At 39.4% G+C, this 20,360-nt stretch overlaps 1 protein-coding gene across 7 annotated transcripts in view; it reads left to right on the forward strand.

The window, feature by feature from the left end:
• Positions 1-20,360, forward strand: part of DST (dystonin) — a 295,384-nt gene that overhangs the window by 84,532 nt on the left and 190,492 nt on the right. For all 7 annotated transcript variants that reach the window (XM_085056610.1, XM_085056616.1, XM_085056608.1 and 4 more), the window contains one exon: positions 3,475-3,536. In XM_085056610.1, coding sequence (XP_084912736.1) covers positions 3,475-3,536 — 62 coding nt within the window. The remainder of the gene's footprint in view (positions 1-3,474; positions 3,537-20,360) is intronic.

The following is a 20,360-nucleotide window of genomic DNA, read 5'->3' on the forward strand; positions in this document are numbered from 1 at the left end:
GTAATCCTCTTGGTGAACTGGACTTCCAGAGAAACTGTCCTGATTTCCAGACGCTGTGAGCCATGTAATTTTTAGGGGTTTGTGGAAGGGAGTATTGGTATTAAAAGGACCTGGCTCCTGAAATTGTACTTGGAATTGAAGAATGACAAAAACTCACAGAAGGCGACCTTAGTTGCAGCAACTGTTGTTAAGTCCAAATGTTCTAATCTGAAACCTCTTTAGATGCCTCTGTGTTATCGTGTAGGCTCATAAAGTAGGTTGTCAGTCTATTAGGACTGGAAATATTTTGCTGAGGTACTTTCCCGGCACATAAAGCATAAGAGACTTTGAGTTTGTCTGTTATATCAGAATAATGTCTGCAGGTAAAAGCAGACAAGCTGATTAATTAACCATGGAGGGTTTATTGTGATGATCTACAGATCAGATTATTTAGGACTATGTGTTTTCTTTCTGCAACTCCTGCTTCACCTGCATTCTTAAATTACCTTGGCTTAATGAGTAGTCTGGCTGCGGGGTTCAGGGTGACTTTTCTTTCCTTGCTGCTCACTGCTGGTAGAGGGAAGAACCAGACTGCCTGTTTTGGAAAGCTCAACATTTATACTCAAATGTGTATTTGTGCACTTAAAAGTTAAAAAAACCACAGATACTTAATTTATCTCTCATTGTGAGTTAAAGCCACGGGGCTCACAGTTTTGCTTTCTCTGACAGCACATGGGCTGTTTGCTCCCGTTTTTTTAAAAAAGGGGTGTTACTCCTTTATGTCAGCTGGGAGAAGCCCTGGTCACTCACTCCTTGGCTCTCCTTTCCCTGAAAAGAAAAGAAGCTCCGAAGTTTTGAAGGGCAGAATGAGCCAGTGTGCTAAAGATGAAAAGGAGCAGAGTGCCGAGCTGGTGGCAATCATGTGCTGCATGGGTCAGTAATGCAGTCTGGAGCTGGGCTGGCAGGGCTGCCTGCGGGACAGGGACAGCTCTCTGGGGGGAAGCTTCTCCCAAGGGGCTTTCTGTGGGATTCCTACTTTAGCTGGTGTTTCTTTCGTAGTCATTTACCTGTTTCCTGCTTTTTCTGGGGAGTTTATTTTGGTGTGTTCTGCTCTGAGCTCGACCACGCTGAACACTGTGGTGCTGTATTTTTTCTCATAGTGTGCATTTGCTTTTCTGGGAGCATTTGTTTTTTTGATTTAAAATCACAGTTATGGTATTTTGGTGACTTCTTTCCCCTTTAATCCTGGTGTTCTTCACAACACAACGCGTGTCAGGTTTCCTCTTCTTTATGTTTTTGGGTCTGTCAGTTACAGAATTTTTCTCTGAGTGTTTGTGTAATATGTATGTTAGCATTTTAGTTGAAGATAGAGTTGAAATGAATAGTGACTTAGTATTCTAACAAGATACAAGGAAGTGGATTTTCCAACTTCTAATGTTTTTTAACTGTTGTCACAGTAACATTTCCGAAAATGTAAGCTTCTGTGTACTTAGTCAAAATGAGATGAGGTTACCTTAGGAAAAAAGACACATTGTACACATTGTGAAATTCTGCAGTTGAGAAACTTTCTGTTCTTTTTAAAACAGCTGCCCATATTGGAATAGTTAAAAATGAAAGTGTTTCTGGAATTCTTTCATTTCTGGGATTTTCTGTTCTCTAAATCTACTAAATCAGAGCTTCCACCTTATTAGGATGAATAACTTATGTCAGAAATGGTGTCTTGCTAGATGAAGGCTATAGGGAAATATATATATAGCAAAAGGTTTAATCTGCCAGATTTTTTTCAATAGTACAGCTTTGCTCTTTAGTTTCTCTTTCCCTTTTTTTTTTTTTTTTTTTTTTTTTTGGGGTCTGCTAGTAGAATAAGAGACTGTAGAGCTGTGAAGTAGGGAAAGAAGCATATTCCAAAAGCTTAGAAGATTTTGAGCAGTGTGGAAAAGGCATTTAGAAAACAGCAACTATTCTGTACAGAGCTGAATGTACAAGTACTCTACACATACTGCCTGAAGATTTCATTGCCACAGTGAGCTGTGGCTATAAAAGTTATAGGTGTGTTAAAAAGGTTTGGAAAAAATAACAGAAAAAATATATCTATGACTATTAAATGCAAAGATATGTATGAGCATGTAGGAAGTCTGTGAGTCACATAAGAGAGGACTGTGCAAAGGCTTCACAGGCTTTTACTTGTTCTGTTTTTGCTTTTGTTCCCCCAATACTAATTTCTCACTACTGTTAGGAACTGCATGTGGTGCTCAGTTTGGCCCAGGATGGACTCTTGTATAATGTCATGCTTTTTTGAAAAACCTCAGTATCACACCAGAGACTTGAAAGTCCTTGAGAGACCTGTGAATTTATTTTAATTTATTGGTATGTTTCACTAACCTGAAAACAGTGTTTTTTAATACAACATACAGGATCTGGTTCAGTCTTTCAGGGATGGCTGTAGGTACAGAGGGATCTTGTTTTGCTACCTGAGCTCATTGCTCCTTCTCAGCCACACTGCAAATAGCCTCAGTCAGTGAAGCAGCTGCAGTTGTGTTGTACAGGGCTGAAGGGCTCTTGCTATTTTAGGCTTGCACAAGTGACCCCAGCCCTAATGCCCTGTGACTCCTGCTCTGGGGAGCTCTGGGACAGTGGCTGAGCTCTGTAGCAGTTGTGCTGCCTGTGGCCCTGCACAGGTAACTGGAGATAACTCTTGTGCTAGAGTGGTGGTTAGATTTTCACCGGTGTGGCTTGGTAGAACACATGTTATGCTCCCTACCCATAAGTGGGATGCTTTCTTACCCTGAGTGTATTGCTTTTATTATTTCTCCACAGTGTTTTGTGGGCAATCATTGATGCTAACTGCCATGCCAGGGAGCAAACTGATGGCAATGTCTGGGTCCCATATCTGGGTTAGTGGACATCCCTGTTTATTTTATAGAGGATTAAAAGAGAGTCCTTTCCCTGACTGAAGCTGTAATTCATTCTTGTATGTATGAACAAGGGTGCTATTCCAGCTGAAAAGCATAATGATTGAAAAAGTCAGCTTTCATATCGTAACAGATTTTCTATTGCCTAACATTTTAGTAATAATTTGATTATATAGACTATTTTGATTTAGACTATTTTATTTATTGACTCTATATAATTTGATTATATTGAGTAGCATTTTTAGCACTTAAAAGTTTGCCATGACCTTTTCAGTACATTTCCAGTGCCAGTTGACTTTTCCTAGGCAGTTAGATTTTTGTTAGGAGGCTTCTGTCATACTGGAAAGGCTGTTTCCCTGAAGGAACTCAGCTGGAGCTTCTAGAAAGCTTTTCATGTCATGCTGTGATGTACTGAAAAAATAAATTTCTCTGCTATTGTTTTGATTAGACATTTTGAAGCTTTTGCAGGCTATTAAATTTTTAAAATTTATTAGAAAATTATTTTTATAAAGCTCTTAATAAAAAAATCTTCTGCATCATTTGTAGAGGTGTTAAAACTTTTGTTTTTCCTTTTTACCTGTAGATGAGCGTGACAAAGTACAGAAGAAGACATTCACAAAATGGATAAATCAGCATCTCATGAAGGTCAGTTGTTACTTCTGTCACGTCTGTATGACTGAATATTACAGCAGTGATTGTGTCTTTTACTCTGTGTTTGATTTCAGGATGCAGCTCTGTTACATATAAAGAAGATCTTAAATTGTGGGGTTTATGCATGTGCTTTGCCTTTGAGGAGTCATGGGGGAGTTGAAATGCTGCCCAAGGTGATCTAATTGAGTATTTGAGTTTGAAATTAGAATGAGTCAAAGTTTAAGAGACACGATTTGTTTCTGTAAGGCTTGGCTCATTTCTGGAATTAGTGTGTCATGGCTGTAGTACCACACCTAAGGCAAATGAAGAAAAAAATATTTTAAGTACCATGTTGAGGACAGGGGAATGACCTTGGGAAAGAGATCTCTAGATCATCCTGTGGCATCAATATGCTTTTCATGGATTAGAAACAGAGTCTTTCTAGGGGCAAAAGTCACTTTTCAATATCTTTCTTTTGAATAGCAGTGAACTTTGCTTCAGGGACAGAATATATTATTTTAACAACAAGTACAGATTTCAGTTGACAGAGAACTAAAAGCTGTGAGTTCACCTTCACTGCATGGCCCTTCAGTTCTAAATTTAATCTGCTATTTCAGTGCCAGCTGTCTAGCCTAGACATTTCTCTGGAGAAACAGATTGCATAATTACTTGACATAGCTTGCTTTGATATCCCCCCCACTACTCTGAGGTTGAATTCATATAAGAGTCACATTAAATAAAAATTCATGTGCAAACTGTCAGAGTTGAGATTTAATTGAGTGCAATATTCAGATACTGTTGGAAAGATCTCCTTGTATACATATTTAGAGAAAAACAGAGCTTTTTAGGGAGCAACTTCGTTATTTCTCTCTTGTGACTGCTCTTGTGGGTATTTGAGCAATATTGGACACTGAAACAGAAGACAATTTCTAAAGGGATGTGGATGTTTAAAATTGACATTTTTGTTTCACATTTTTTAAATTTTGAAATTTATGTAGCTTTTGGAAATGGTGTGACACAGGAAACTAATCACACTTGGAACTGACGTTGGGCTCAATTTTGCCTTTAGCAAGAGACCTCTCTTGCAGAGGGGTCTTTTGGTCTTTCTCACCATGACTGAGCCATCAGGAGTGGTTCTGCCATCACCCTCTGTGCAGCATACAGCCTTTCTGTGGGCAGGGTGAGTCTGGAGTCACAGAACAGCTCCTACCAGTAGGTTTTCCTTTGTCAATTTGTTAGACCCAAGGGAAACATGCTGTATCTAGAAACAGCTGCTCCAAGGATCCCTTCTATGCAGAAACCTTCTCCTTGTATTCCTGAAATATCAAAGTGGCCCCATGTCCCTGCAGAAGTCTTTTACTTGCTAATGAGAAAAGACAAAAGGCAGGTCTGCAGCCTTCCTTTTCTGAATTTTACCTCGTGTTTATAATATAAGAAGCATATCTGTTGTAGAATACATCAGACAAATTAGATTATAAGAAAAAAAAAACCATCCAGGAAGGTTGCCAGTACTCTGGCAGTAAAATGCAATGTCCAAATTAACCATCAGGCATTTCTTCATCTAATTGAGGGTAATTGCTGTCATGTTTATAGGGGCTACTCATCTTTTTGTGTATTAAAGATGCATTTTAAAAATGCAGCTTTAGTTTTCTGTGGGATGTGGAGAAGCCTGTCTGAAGCTTTTTGTAAGAGCAATCCTTTAATATAAATTAAAAACAGTGCCTTTTTTTACAGAAGAGCAGCGTACTGAAAATAATATTTCTATACAGCATCATTTTACACATTTCTAAAACATGCACAGTCATCATTGCCATGCTGACAACCTCTTGGGAGTAGCTTAAAAAAGATTTAGACTCTAAACCCGTAAGGAAATGAGGGTAAAGAGTTCACGCTAAATCCTTTTGCCTTGCTTGCCAAGGTCAATGCCTTAGGCCTTCATTTTCAAATAGTTCTGGGTTGGGTGATTGCAGAAGTATAGATACAGATAGATAAGACAGATGGTGTGTGTTGACTGTGTGTATTGCTGGCCTTGATTTTCATCTCGGATTGCTCACTTTAGAATCCAAGTTAAGTATTGCCAACTCACGCAAATATAGTTTGAATATAGCTCTTCCATTAACTTGGAATTTATAGAGCAACTCAACTTTATTTTTTGGAAATAGTTTGAAAGCAGGCAGTGATACAGTTCTCAGATTTCTGTTCTTAGACCATTGTTTCTAGAACAGTGACTTGTATGGAAACAAAAATCAATCTTTCAAATATTCTCTGTCTTAAGACATTAGGGCATATTTAGAAAACTCTATGTCATGGAGGAAATGTAGAAAAAATAGCACAAAAAATGAGTGCATTTCTAGCAGAAACAGTGGACCTCTCCTAGTCAATGCACTAACTTGAACTTGAGCCCTCAGTTTCAGCTACTTTATATTTAATGCAAATCATATGCAACTCATATTTGCCTATTCACTGAAACAATAACTTGTTTCAGACAAATCAAGGTGGAAATTGTCTCATTTCAGGCATCTCAATAGCTTTATTTGAGCTGGTTACCCAGGCTTCTCTAGTAGATAGCTGAGAGAACAGTCCATTTTAAATGCCCCCCACAAAGTATCTGCCTAAGGGAAATATGAATTGTATCCTAGAAATGCATTTGCTCCACTTACTGTAGAAGGAAATCAGTGTGCTTTATCTGTCATGTGTAGGGTTCAACTAGAAGTGGAAAAGATGAAGATGATCATGAAAGCTATGAGAGATCTTGGGAAAGACCAGACCATGTGTGTAGACATGACCCCACTTTGTGCATGGGGATGGATCACATTTTAATTCCATATTTTTTCCATCCTATTTGTGTTCTTTTATTTCTTTCTCCTGTTTCTTTTCTCTGTCCCCTGCTTTTGTTTTTTCCCCTCTCTTTTTCTTTTCTCATCTCTCTTCACATGTCCTTGCTTGTTTCCCTCCTTACTCATCCTAATTAATCTCTTATTCTCCTGCAGTCCTTGAGAAAGTCGTGAACTTTCATGCCTTTATAGCATTGTATTCAAGGGGTTTTATTCTGGTCAGCAGCAATGATAGCTTTACGAGTTACCATCTTTTGTTGGTGAATGGCATGGATGCCTACTTTCACTCTTCTAATTAAATTCTAGATTTATGGGATTCACTGAGTAACCACAAAAACAAGATGACTGATAAATATTTACCTTTCTGCTGTCTGTTGCCCATCTCTAGTTGCATTGGATTCAAAGTGTGTAAGTGAGCAGTATTTAAAATTCAGTGTTAGTCGCTTGTCAGTTTAGTTGACTAGTAAAGCAGGTTGTATGCTTTGCTAAAATAGAAACATAGCCGTTGCAGAAATATTTCCTGATCATGTTCTTGAGATACCTAGTTTTAGACAGGTACATAATATGTTATGTCCAGAATTCAACTTTAAGTTAAGTTTAAGTTATCTTTGAGTTCCACAGTTCAAGGTCAAGTGGACTGTCACTACATTTTTTAAAGGCTGCAAATTTTTTTTAATTGATAACAGATTTTTTGAGGGCTGATTGGAGCATTAGAATTGCTAAGGCTACTGTTTGCTGTCTGATGGTGTGGCTCCAGTTTAAATGTTATCTTTTATGTCTTGTTGACACACAGACTGGAGAGGTGAGATACTGGACTTTAGACTTGCCTGCTGCTTTGGTATGAGCTTCCAGGGAGAACTCTCATGCCAGCATAGCATGGTGGTGGAGGAGAGATCTCCTCTCTTCTCTAAACCAGCCTTTGCTTCCAGCAAGGGTTTTGCTATGCCGCTGTAGAAATAAGGTGTTAAATCTTGCTAGAGCGGTAAGTAACCCTTGATATGACAAGAACAGGGAAACTTGTGGCTGCAAGTTTCATTCTAGTAAAGTGTTCTCATGGTCCTAAAGCACCCAAAGAGAAATCAAGCTTCCATGAAAGCCCATAAATTCTTCCTGGCATCCTTTGAATTCAAACCCCCAAAACTTAATGAAATGGTGAGGCAAGTGGGAAATACAGGTGGAGGATGAGATAAAGGTCAGAAAATGAAAGAAGCTGATGATGAAAATGGAATAAAAGCAGATAAATTCTTCTTTGTTGTTGATTTTCTCTTTCAAATAAATTTTAAAATATTTTTGTAGTGCCAGATCTTAGTCCTGACAGATTAAATGGGATATTTTGAAATACTTTAAATTTCTTTATCAGAAATTATGATGTACAGAGAATAGGACTAAAGGCAAGGGAAGCAGAGACTGGGTAGTGATACAGCCAACACCCAGGTATCTTCCCTCCAAGGGAAATTGTTTCTTCCTTTTCATGGAAGGTAAGATTGTAGAGAGCCTCTTAACTGACCTTGTAGCAGCACTGTGGGTCTCTGGGTGCCTGAGCAGCTCCCTGGAGAGGGACAGCTGTCCTGTCCCTGGCGCTGACAGGGAGCCCTGCCACCTTGGTGCCACCTGCAGGGTGGGTTGGGTTTTGGGATTCTTGGCTGACCATGCCTTGGTGCTGATGGGAGCAATGGGCAGTATCCCTTCACAGTCATTAGTTGCCCCAAAAGTCACTTTTAAAGGTGTTATTAGAAAGAAGACTTTTGTAAGTAGAAGGACAAAATGCTTTTGAAAACTCCAGTTTTAAAGCCCAGTGTTCAAAATCATGTACTGTGTTGTAGTGATAGTGCATTAGTGAGAGAGAGAGAGAACAGCTTTTTGTTGAGCAAAGACTGAATGAATAATTCAGAATAGAAACCTGAAGTTATTGATTCCTGTGCATCCTTCAGGCAGCACACAGTTTGCAAATGGCCTCTTAGGTCGATTGCTTTGTGAGATGTTCAGGTATGACCTTAATGGCAGCAGGATCGACCATTCCTGACGAAATGCACTCATTCCTTGCTGAAAGCTGGCACTTCACTGACACTAGTGGTTATCATTTTAGATAGCACTACTCTCAGTATCTTCTTTTTAGCCAAGCAGTTAAGATGTCATTTAAAATTCCCCACCTCTGCTTTTAGAAAGGAGTACTTTGTAGCTCTACATTGATACTTAAAGGATGAGGCACTTGATGTTAGTATAATGGTAGTAGCTTTTCAAAAAATTCTCAATTTAACACCTTTTGATTTTGAAACATACTCAGAAAAAGCTTCTCTTTTCCCCTTCTGTGTTAAATTAAATAAAACTGATTCCTTGCTGTGCTTGTGCATCTAAATGAACTTTGTATGCATTCTTCTCAGTTGATTCTGACAGCTGCTGCAAACTGTGTTTTGTGCAACTTCTGTAAAATCACACTTCCATGTGGTCCCCAGTTTGCTTTAGGCATTGGGTGCAGCTAAAGTGTCAGTATTTCCTCCTCTGTTGAGGAGTTCAATTGTTCAACATGGCCTACTGTCTTCATGGTGGACAGAAGAATATGTCAGTTTTTCTCCTAAAACTTTTTGCTGTTGTATGTTCAGGACTGTTCTAAAAGGTTTTGAAGTGTTTTTTCTTTGAGATATGCTCCTTCTAAAAGAATAAATAAAAATAACTCTTGAAGAACATCATCAGTTAACGGTGTGAAGAAGTTTTTTGTTATTTTCCGTGGAAATATGCTGCATTGTGCACAAATTTTTTTCAAAGCTTCTCCACTTGGAGGTAAACCACACTGCTTAGTATAATCTATAGCTGTTTGCAAAGCAGCCCAGCAAGCAAACTAGGGACCTTTTTGGTGGTTAATCAAAGTTTAGATGAGGGAGTAAAGTTACCAGGAAACAGTGAGGAAAAGTAGTGGCAAATGCCAGAAGTTAAAGCTGCAAAAGAGGAGGAAATTGTATAGAGTTTTAAAGGCTAATGGTGAATTGCATCACAAAAATCTCTCTGACAGTAAGCAAATAAATAAATAAACAAATTCAAGTCAATAAAAACTGTGCCACAGATTTCAATTTTATTTGATCTTCTTTAATGCATTCAGACTTCATGACTAATTGGGAACAGGAAAGAGAGTAATTGAAATGAGTAAATTAAATATGCATGAAATATAGGAGAGCTTGAGCACATCAATATTTTTATGGCATGCAGTCCTATCAAACTGGTTGAACACATGCTTTTATGTGTGTTGGGTTTTTTACGAAATTGGTTTATATAGGTGCTCTTATATGAAAGAATGAGTAGAAGGAGAACTAAGTCTGCCATGTGATGACTGCACAATGAATTAGAAGCACTAGAATCAATGTTTCCTATTACAGACTTAATATATTAATGTATTAATTCATTCTCTTTTTGTTCAGTTCATTGTTTGCAATTAGCCCTCAGCATAGATTTTATTTAATATTATTTATTCCTTAGAGGTCACAAGAGATAAAATTCTAGCATTTGCAATTAAGTGTTAGCTTTTTAATTAACTGTTAAATTATGCATGGACTTATTTTTATCTATATACTTTTGATGTACCTGTATCTAATAATAATTTATATATCAATTTAGAAGTACTAGGGCTTGATCTAGCTCCCTTTGGGTTAATGTAACTGTGCCATTGGCTCCAGTGGGAGCAGTATTTGCCCCACTATGTGGACTCCAGACAGTGAGCAACTTCAAACATTTAATCATAAACATTACTGAAGTATTTTGTTCTATAGTAATATTTCATGTGCTCTGGAAAGCGAGGCATGCCCTGAGGTAGTGCAGATGTGTGAGGACGTAAGAAGGTGTCAGAATAAACATGTTTTTACTATAAGGAAACATGTTCTCTGTTAAAGGCATTTATGATTATGAACAGGGACATTTAAAGGTAGTCACATGGTGTTCAAAATCCTCTTCTACTTAGAATACCTTGTTTTTAATTGGAATAACATTTCATCTGCCAACCTTAGTATTTTACCTGCTTCAGGCATGTTTGGAGTGTATTGCCTTTGGTCAGGGTTAGTTTTAAACTGAGTCAGATTTATTGGCTGAATTTGATGTTATTAGCATTACATTTGCATCCTTTAAATAATTCCTCCCTAGTAAGTTACATTTGACAACATATAATAGAGGTCAGGAATGTGAAGGCAAGTTGGAAACACACAGGATGATGAGAACTGGGTGTGGTGAAACACTGTGGCATGTCTCTGACCAAAGATTAAAAAAAACCCAGAAAGTGAATGTGGCTGCTCTTTTTTGGGGTCATTGAGCTGGATCAAGGAAGTCAGTGGTGGATTTTTGGTCTCAAGCTTAGAGTTGGAAGGACAGGACTGTGTAGTGATGGGGAAAATAATTTATCTCATCCCTCTGGCTCAAACTTTTTGTCAATCCTCATAATTGACAGGAGGAACAATGTGGAGTTGTGCATTTGAACACCTACAAAGGAGCCCTCAGTAGCCTATGTAAGAAAGGCATTTCTGTGGCACAGCTCAGCTCATCCCCAAACAGGTGTGCAAACCACACTTGCTGTTTTACTCCCTGCCTGTTGCAGGAGTTGGAGTGGCTGCCTCTGGTCTGGACAAGTTTTGTGAGTGAAATGCCAGCCAGAGAGACTTTCAGCCTGCCAGGGTTCAGGAAGCTTCTATCAGAGCTGCCTAGTTAGATAGGTCTGGGCTGGCTGGGAGGCACTGCTTCAAAATTTAAAAAGGGAAAATAACTTGGAAGCAAGTGGTTGCAAAATCCCAGGCTCACTTTTCAACGCGGAGAGAGAAGTGAGAAGTAAAAGGAGGATAATGAACTAGGGAAAGCAATAGGCAGGATCTCCTGGGGAAGTAATACAGGAGAGGCAGAAATGGAGGAGATCTAGCAGTTATTGAAGATGTTTGTGTCAGAGGCACAAAGGTAGGCTACAGACAGGCAGAACAGATAGGAGACATGGTATAGAAAACACTGCTGCTTTCAAGGTGCATGAAATACGAAGCAGCTGTATGAGAAGTGGAAATAAGGGCAGCAGGACTAAAGGTTTGTATAAAGGAGGTAATAAAACAAGGTGGGATAAAATCAGAGATGTATGAGGTTCAGAATGAATTAGTGTGACTTGGAAAATCACAGAGGAAAGGCTCTGTAATTATGTCAGTATGAAGAAAAAAGAAGTATGTGTGCATTACCAAGGAATAAAAAAAGATCAATAGTTTTGACTGATGTAGAAATGTCTGATATACTCTGGTCTCTTTTTGTTTTACAAAATACTGACTTGACAAAATAAATTTAAATAAGATGAGGCTGAAATTCAGATAAGGAAAGAGCAGATTGAAGAGTATTTAGGAAAGTTATGTTTTCTTGTTTGTGTAGACAAGAGGTGTGTAGCCATCTCTAATGAAGTAGGAAAAAGATAAGTTTTCTTGGAAAATCAAGGGTAGCTTGTGATAATTTGAGTTTGTTTAGTCTGAAACTGAGAAGAATGAAGGGAGACATGATAATATGTCCTCAGTATGTAAAAAGTATGCAGAGGCTGGTGAACACATATTTTCTAAGGTCAAACTTTAAGGGAAGGGACAACAAAAACATCAGTTTATTTTACAGAGGTTTCAGTTTGAAGATTAGTGAGGAAAAATGTCCCTCTCTATAAAACAAGTATGTGTAGTCAAACACTGAATGACTTGTAGTGTGTTTTACATTTCCTTAATTTGAATTTTCAAGAATAAATTCGAGAACCATCTCTGGTGTTTTGTAGCCAAACTGCACAGGACTGAGTGAGGTGATGTGTTCAGTCATTTTCAGCCTTACAGTTTTGTTATTCTCTGACAGCCTTGTAAGGCACAGCCCTTCTCTGGTGAAGTATTATTCAATTTTTGAGTCCTAAAGCTCATCACTGCCAAGTTCCTTACTAAAGCTTATTTTTATTAGTTTAGTTATTTCAATCTGTATTAATCCTACATTTCCAGTGAGAATGGCGTCCTTCAGATGGCTGCCGTGTAAAGTGAAGTTTAGTGATGTTTGCTTTATATTCTTTGTTAATCTTTCATCACATTTATATCTTTGTAAATAAAGTATTTTTAAAGGTATAGAACAGATGTCACTGTTCTCTATGTGAGGCTTTTAGCAGGTTGAAAGTCACACTTCCTTTGCTTGATTTTAATTTTTTCTGAAATATTTATAAATATCTTTTGTCTTATACACAAAAGCATCTGAACACAGTGTACTGCTTTGAGGAAAAATCTCAAAGGATTACAGTGATGCAAAAGAGGGAAGAAAGATGGACATGCTGTGCCTTGAAATCACAACTGGTGCGAGAAGTGTTGGCTAGGAGTATGAGTGGAGGGGCATGGGACCTCACATGACACATGCCACATGTGGCACCTGTCCCTTGTGCTCTCTGAGAGATGATTGAGAGGGGAAATCATCAATGTGTATGAATATCTAAAGGGAGGGTGTCAAGAAGATGGATCAGTCTCTACTTGGTGCTGCCAAGCAATAGAACAAGACACAGTGGGCAGAAACTGATGCACAGGAAGTTCCACCTGGATACGAGGAAGAACTTCTTTACTGTGTGGGTGACCAAGCACTGGAACAGATTGTGTAGTCTCCCTTACTGGAGATATTCAAGAGCCATCTGGACACAGTCCTGTGCAATGTGCTCTTGGGTGACCCCACTGAGTAGAGAGGTTGGACCAGATGACCCACTGTGATCCTGTCCAACCTGGCCCATTCTGTGATGGTGTTAATGGAGCCATTTTTTTTCCTGTAGGAAGTGGAAAGGACTTTTGACTCTTATGATACTTGTTTGAAGTTCTTCTGTACAATGATGGTGTTTCAAATATCACACATCTACTGAAATCCACAAAAGGACTCCTGGATGTGCATGTTTATGTCCTACTGTTTGATATATGTGTAAGATTATGCCTCTGCTTGCATACATGCTGATTTGGGGATTAGGAAACTACTGGAATGCATTTAATGAAACAAAATCTGGGAAGTTAAGAAAAATATAAGGACATTTAGCAGGATTTAGCAATGGCTGGATTATTATTTTTTTTTTAATTGAGCAACAGTACATTTGTACCTTAAAGCCATACAAATGTTTTGTGATTAGTAGAGTTATCCGGAGACATGTGGAATTATTGAAGGCAAGGCAAAATAGCGTATGCAAAAGCAATGCATGATTGAGTTGTCTGGGAGAAATGTGAAGGTTAATGAGGAAAAAAAAAAAAGTGACTGATTTGAGCTTTTAGATACAAGGACAGGCTGTTAGAGGGGTGGAACACAGTAAGGGTGTTAGGGTTTTATCAAGGTAATAGAGTGTAAAGTATTGGCCAGATGAGAAAATGAAGGATGAATCCAAGGATGCAATCAAGGATGAATCTTCAGTTAGAAAACATCTGTTATAAACAAAGATCAGGGGTGTTGAACCTACTCTGTAAAGGAGACTTGTTAAATGTACCTTAGTAAAATCATAAAGGAATTTAATGAAATTGAGTAACATTAGCTATGTCTGCTATTTGTGAGAATATCCAGAAACATATTCAAACAGAAAAATGACTCCTGAGTATGAAATAAAGAACTATTTTTTTTCCGTGAACTACAAGAATTGTCTCCTGCAGAGTGGATTATTAGACTGTCCAGCAAAAGAAAAGAGTGAAAATGAGTTTTGGAACCACCAGGCCTCAACTGGATTTGCCAGACTCTGCTTGCGAGTGAGCAGAGGCACAGAGCAGACCTGGCACAAGTGTGCATGCCAGCTCGCTGCCAGCCCTGGCTGTGTGGCTGTGCTGCTCTGCTGGGCAGAGCATTTCGGGGTGTCCCGGGCGGGGTGTCAGCGCTGGAGCTGCAGGAACAGCACCACCTGCAGCTCAGCTCCTGCTGCCTGCGGCTGAGGAGACTGCCACACAGCCTCACTCCTCCTAATGGAGTGCCATGATTAAACTCTCCTAATTAAACTTGTGTGTTGTTTTTTTTTACCAGAATGGGTAAAATTTAGTATGGGGTTCAGTATAAAATAATAAATATAAGGATTGTGACCAGGGTGGGTGTTTGGAGTTTGTTTTTTCTGGAGTGCTAAGTTTTGGGTTTAGAGAAGAGGATTAAAGGACATGAGCGACTCGGGGAGCTGTCAGTGTGCGTGTCAGTCTGCATGGAGCTTTGGCTCCCTGATCTCTTGGCGTGACACCAAGCTGGCCGTGAGCACAGCTCAGTGCCCCATCCAGCACCCTGCAGGGAAAATCACTTGAGCATGAGTGGCTCTACAGTGTGTTGAGCAATACTGGTGCCTTAAAAGCTAGTAAAAATATGAGGCAGACACAGCAGTATAGGGAAAAGGGTATTACCTTGGTTTTAATAGCATCCTTTGGTGCACACTCATCAAAGGTGGAAACACGCCAAGGGGCACACCTCGTGTACAACGTGTATACAATTTTATGGACCTCACAAATTAGCATATCTACTTAAAATCCCCCAGTAAGAAACTCAACAAATGAAGTAATTGTCCCCCTATTCTAATTATCCCTCCCCAAATGAGGCTACAGTGTAGTTTACAAAACATATTCCAGAGAGGAGGCTCCGTCCAAGGCTGGAGCCTCTAGTTTTGAGACAGTAGGGATGTTTCATCTTCACTCCTGGAGAACCCCCAAACTAAGCTAAATATCAGACTACAAGAGTTATAAATATGTAGGGCTAAGGTACAAGGAGTGTTTGTGACAGGTAGAAGGAAAGGGTATAAAAATGTATTAAAAGGGTATAAAAAGAAAGGACAAAAAACCATCAGGCATCATACTCATCCTTTACATGGGGGAATGTAAGAAGTCTATAGAGTAAAACAAGTACTTTGGAAGATGTTTGAAGAAGCAACTTGCATGGTGGATCAGTCACGTGGGAATATTTTGACAAATCTCATATTTTGGCAATTACATGCTTCATGGATCTTGTTACAGCCTGTTCAGAATTTAAGAGTGTTTCTCATAAATGATGCTGGATGTGTCAAGCTAGTAAACCTTTATTTTTGTACACAAATACAACTTTTTGTGTTAGAGGTTTTTTTTAATTCTTTATGCATGGCATAGGTTTATTTGTTATCATGCAGTTAGAATTGCCACTGTGATTTCTTAATTTTCAAAGGTGAAAGGATTAAAACATGCATGTTCTCAAAACCTACAGAAAACTATTTCCTCATAACTAGCATTTTTAATAAAAGTTTTCCTTTAAAAACAACCTTAAGTATGTTTTTAGGAAGCTGAAACATTAGGGAAACTCACCAGGGTGTCAGGATCTCAACAGCGGCCACAGAAGTTTTTCAGTTTTGAATGCTGATGGCATTTGCTGTGGAACATTCTAGCTATAGGAGCTCTTAACTATTTGTCTATTATCTTGGTGAAAATTGTTTTACTGTAACTGAAAGGAGTTCTAAGAGATCTTTTTCCACAGGCATTGACTCAGATTCTTAAAGAATAAATACGAAGTTTATTGTGAAACTCACAGTGGCCTTGTGCCAGCTGTCATTTGGATTTATCTGTGACCTCAGTGGTAATTAAGGCCTGACCCTTTTTTTCCCTAAACACACCCCTTACAGTTCTAACTTTTGAGCCTTTTCCCATTTTTCTTTGGAAAATCAGTAATGCTCTATGTCTGGGCTGGGCATTCAATTAACTTTGCTTCCAGAAGCAAGGAGAACAGTATTTGAAAAGACTTTCACAGGCAATGTGGTCTGAACAGCCTCCCTTGGACGTGTACTATTATAATTCTTGATAACTCCTGTGTAGTCACACTGATTTTGTGAAGACTTGACAACTGAACTTCAGTTATTCAAAATAAGTATGGTTCAGATTTGGTTCTAATTTTGCTGGTTCTGGAAACCATAATAAAAGGTCTATTTTGGCATGTTCTAACAGTGATCAGTTCAGCTTAATTATAATATAGAAAGCAAGACTTCTAATGTTTTTAGAGAAAGATATTTGATTATTGTAGTTTGCTTTCCTCACCCTGTAAAAAAAAAGAATAATTTTGCAAGGACGTGTGCACAAAACTCGTTTCCAAGTCATGCAGCTTGCCAGGGCCTTGGTGGTTGCCTCACCTCCCTGAGGGATTTCCTGGTGGCCTCCAGTACATGGGCGTTACTTAGAGTTGTTCCTGCCTGATCTGATTATATTCTCTCTCCTGCCTCTTTTGCCTCCATTCTAGATTCTGCAGCACATTAATGTTTGTTTCTGCTTCTTCATACACTCTTTCAGTCAAGAATATGCTCCCTACATTTTAGGCATTGGTCTGGAACACACTACACCCTAACATGGAAGTCTGAGAGACCTACATGTATGCTGGGTGTGCACCCACTGAAATGGGCACAACCCTATTTTCCTGCCATATTTACTTCCAATTAAGAAAAAGGGTGTGATTCTTCTTTGTTTTAGTAGAATCGTCATAGAATCATAGAATAGTTTGTGTTGGAAGGGACCTTTAAGAGTCACAGAATCACAGAATAAGCTGAATTGGAAAGGACCTACAAGTATTGCCCAGTCCAGCTCATGGCCCTGCACAGCACCATCCCCAAGAGTCACACCATGTGCCCAAGAATATTGCCCAAACACTTCTTGAACTCTGTCAAGTTGGTGCTCTGATCACTTCCCTGGGGAGGCAGTGTCTGACCACCCTTTGGGTGAAGAACCTTTTTCTAATACCAAACCTAAACCTCCCTTGACACAACTTCAGGCAATCTAGGCCAATCCCCCTTGCAATGAGCAGGGACATCTTCAACTTGACCAGGCTGCGTGGGGCCCCATCCAGCCTGACCATGAATGTTTCCAGGGATGGGACATCCACCTCTCTGGGAAACCTTTTGCCATGTTTTACCACCATCATTGTAAAAAATTTCTTCCTTATATCTGGTCTAAATCTACCCTATTTTAATTTAAAACCCTTAGACCTTGTCCTGTTGCAACAGGCCCTACTAAGAAGTAGGTATGGCAGTGTTGAGAGAGAATGATCTGTGCATCTCCCATCCATCAAGACCAAGCTGGCTTTGCACTAGCAGAAGTTACAGTCCTTCGCCTTTTACCATATAACCCTAAGCAGCCATTAGTGTGTAAAACTTCAGATTTTGTTCTAGTATCAAGACAACTAATCTCCATAAAAATTGTAGGAAATAGGTTTTCTGTGGAAGATGGCTTGTTTTTTGCTGTGACTGATGGCCAAACCAGAGATCACTATGTGCAAGTTTGGTTCACTAAGCACAGGCATCTAGGACTGCTTGAGATGTGTAAGGGTTTCCAGTACAGACCATGAGGGACTGACCATCAGGACCTATGCTAACCTTAGTCCTTCTGGAGAAGAAGGTAGACCAAGTGGGGCAGCCCCTAAACATAAACCAGCCCTTTAGATGTGTGACCAGGAAGCTCTGGTCGTGCTATTCTTTCTCTGTCAGGGGGAATGAGAACCAGGCAGACTGAAGGCAGTGGTGACATGTGCTGTGATGCCAGCTCACAGAGGAGGAAGGCAAGCCTGGCAGGCCAGGGGCTTTTATTGCAGAAGCAGAGCTGTGTGGGGTGTCTGAGTGGAAGCTTTTGGAGCTGGCAGTCATCTCTCAAGTGCCTAACGTGCTGGGGTCTGGGGGCAAGATTCAAGCTGTATCACTGCTACAGCTTTAAAAGCTGTTTTTTACTGGTGGTGGTGCAGAGATTCCCCAAGGCACTAGACTGCAAAGCATAAGCTTGCTGGAAAAGGATGATATAAAAATATCTGATGCTCATATCAAGGAGAATGGAGCTTTCCTTACCACAAACATCACAGTATACATACCAGAAGATGAAGATCAGATGAATCACTTCTGAAGCAGTGCCTTATGTTCACTCTGTCTCCTTTTTTACTGGTGAAGCCGTTTTGCTTTTCTTGTTTAAGTTTTGTCAGATGCACCTCAGCCACTCAGTGTTTCCCACGTCTTCCTCAAAGAATCTCTTCTCATGCCCAAATTATCAAATCTGCCACACTCACATGGGTGTATTGCAAAAAGTTGCCTGAGGCAGCATGTAACCTACTTTGCACGTGGACCTTGTAGAATGTAGGGCTGACAGTTCTGTGATTTTATTGAAAAGCCACAAGAACTGTTACAAAATGCCTGGGCTTTTCATGGGCTCAGCACATCCCTCATATCTGTCCAGGGACCTCCATCTGCAGCCAGTATTTGTCGTGCTAGGTGTTTTGAAGGTGGCTGAATGTGGCAGTAAAGAGCAATGAAATATTTAAATTTGTTTCTTGCAAGTTAAAGAGTTCATTGTGTTGAGCGACAAGAGTTGCCCAAATGATGGAGAGAGGTGATTTTTCAAGCTTTTCCTGAAGTGTCAGTGTAGGATCTCTTGAGGAGTACAAGATGCTCCAGAAGTGATCTGTTGCTTTGAGTGAACATGCTTGCTCACATCAGTTGCCTAAATACAGTGTTTTAATGCACATCTGTGGCTCAGAGTATTGGAAGAAATTTCTTACTATGTTGTCCTGAACCAGGACGACTGGCACAGTATGTCCTAAATAATTAATCCTCACATCAATTGTCAGCCAGTGGCAGAACTAAGATGGATGCGTAAGGTGTACTGGTGGTTTTCTTGTTTTGACAGCTCTGTGCCAGTTTTTTCATACCCAGACTGAGTTAATCTCTAAAGTGTCCATGATTTCTAGAAAGATAAACTGGGGAAGATGGTTGTAATACATAGGAAACCTCAGAGCATAAGAAACAAACAGAGGGTCAACAAATGTGTGCTGTGAGAGACAGTCCACCAGGATAAAAAAATTATCTTGCATCTAATGGAGAGAAAAAAAAGCAGACAGAACAGAAATAGTGGTATTTTCTCACCCTGTAATTCAGATACCTGCACATTGGGCAAGTTCTTTGAGTTTGATGTTGAAAAGAGTGTGGGCATTGACTTGGCGCTGCACAGACAGTTCTTCAACTGTGCTGGTGCAGTGTCTTTGAGATGTACAGCCTATTCTGCTGTCCTTAACCTTATATCCTCCTGTGCCTCTGGCCCCCAGCCTGCACTGTGAATCTGTTCTGGCTGGGGATTCTGCTCTCCAAAGGGAAGTGGAAAGTGACATGTCCTGGGTGGTGGGGCAGGCCGCCCTCTCACAGGGTTTTGTCTTAAAGAAAACTTGCCTACTTTAACAGAAAGAGTACAGCACATGGTTTGATACAGTTCTTTGAATATAAAAGTAACAAATCGCAGTTGTTTTGGGTTAAGAATTAAAGATCCTTGTGCTTTGCATCTTTCAAGCATTTATCATAACTAAGTCTTGTATCAGGCACATCAGTGATTTATACGGCTTCCCTTTTATTTCCTTTCACCAGAGAAGTAGTAGAACACCTGTTCTGTTTCTTTGTTCAGCTTAACAGTACTTCAGTATTATCAGAGAATTTTTGTCTTGGAATTTTTTACATTAATTGCTTGCAGGATTTAAAAAAAAAGAGTAACTAAAATTAAAGGGATACTATTTTTTGTATGCATGTGAGGGTGTAAAAATATGATATGTATTAGAGTTTTGGATTGTAACTTCGCTATGTATGCAGAGTCCGCATAAACATTTTGGAAAATATGTGTTGTAATTCCTCATGGAACAGTCTTCTAGATTACTTGTTTTGGCTAGTCTTCAGCACAGCATAAATACGCTCTGATACTGTTCTCAATTAAGACGATGGTCTTTGTGAAAACAGATTGCAGGGTAATTTCATGTTTAAAAATGGGAGTATGAAATCTTGAACTAAAAAGCATTTGTGAAGTTAATCTTAGGTATGGAGACAGTTATTTATGCAATAGGATAAATCTAGAAGTTCCCCCCAAAGTGTGGTGAATCAAGTTGTTGTATAAAGTTGAAGATCTGGGTTGATTCTCGCTGCCCTCATCATGCATATATATTGGCAGTCAGAGTGTGTCCCATAAATCTCATGTTGGAACTACAACTCATCTCTAGCAGAGGTGAGGAAGAGGAAAATTTCTGATGTATTTTATCCTCTCTA

The sequence above is a fragment of the Lichenostomus cassidix genome, chromosome 3, assembly GCF_008360975.1.
Source record: "Lichenostomus cassidix isolate B80296 chromosome 3, HeHo_3.0, whole genome shotgun sequence".
NCBI classification, from domain to species: domain Eukaryota; kingdom Metazoa; phylum Chordata; class Aves; order Passeriformes; family Meliphagidae; genus Lichenostomus; species Lichenostomus cassidix.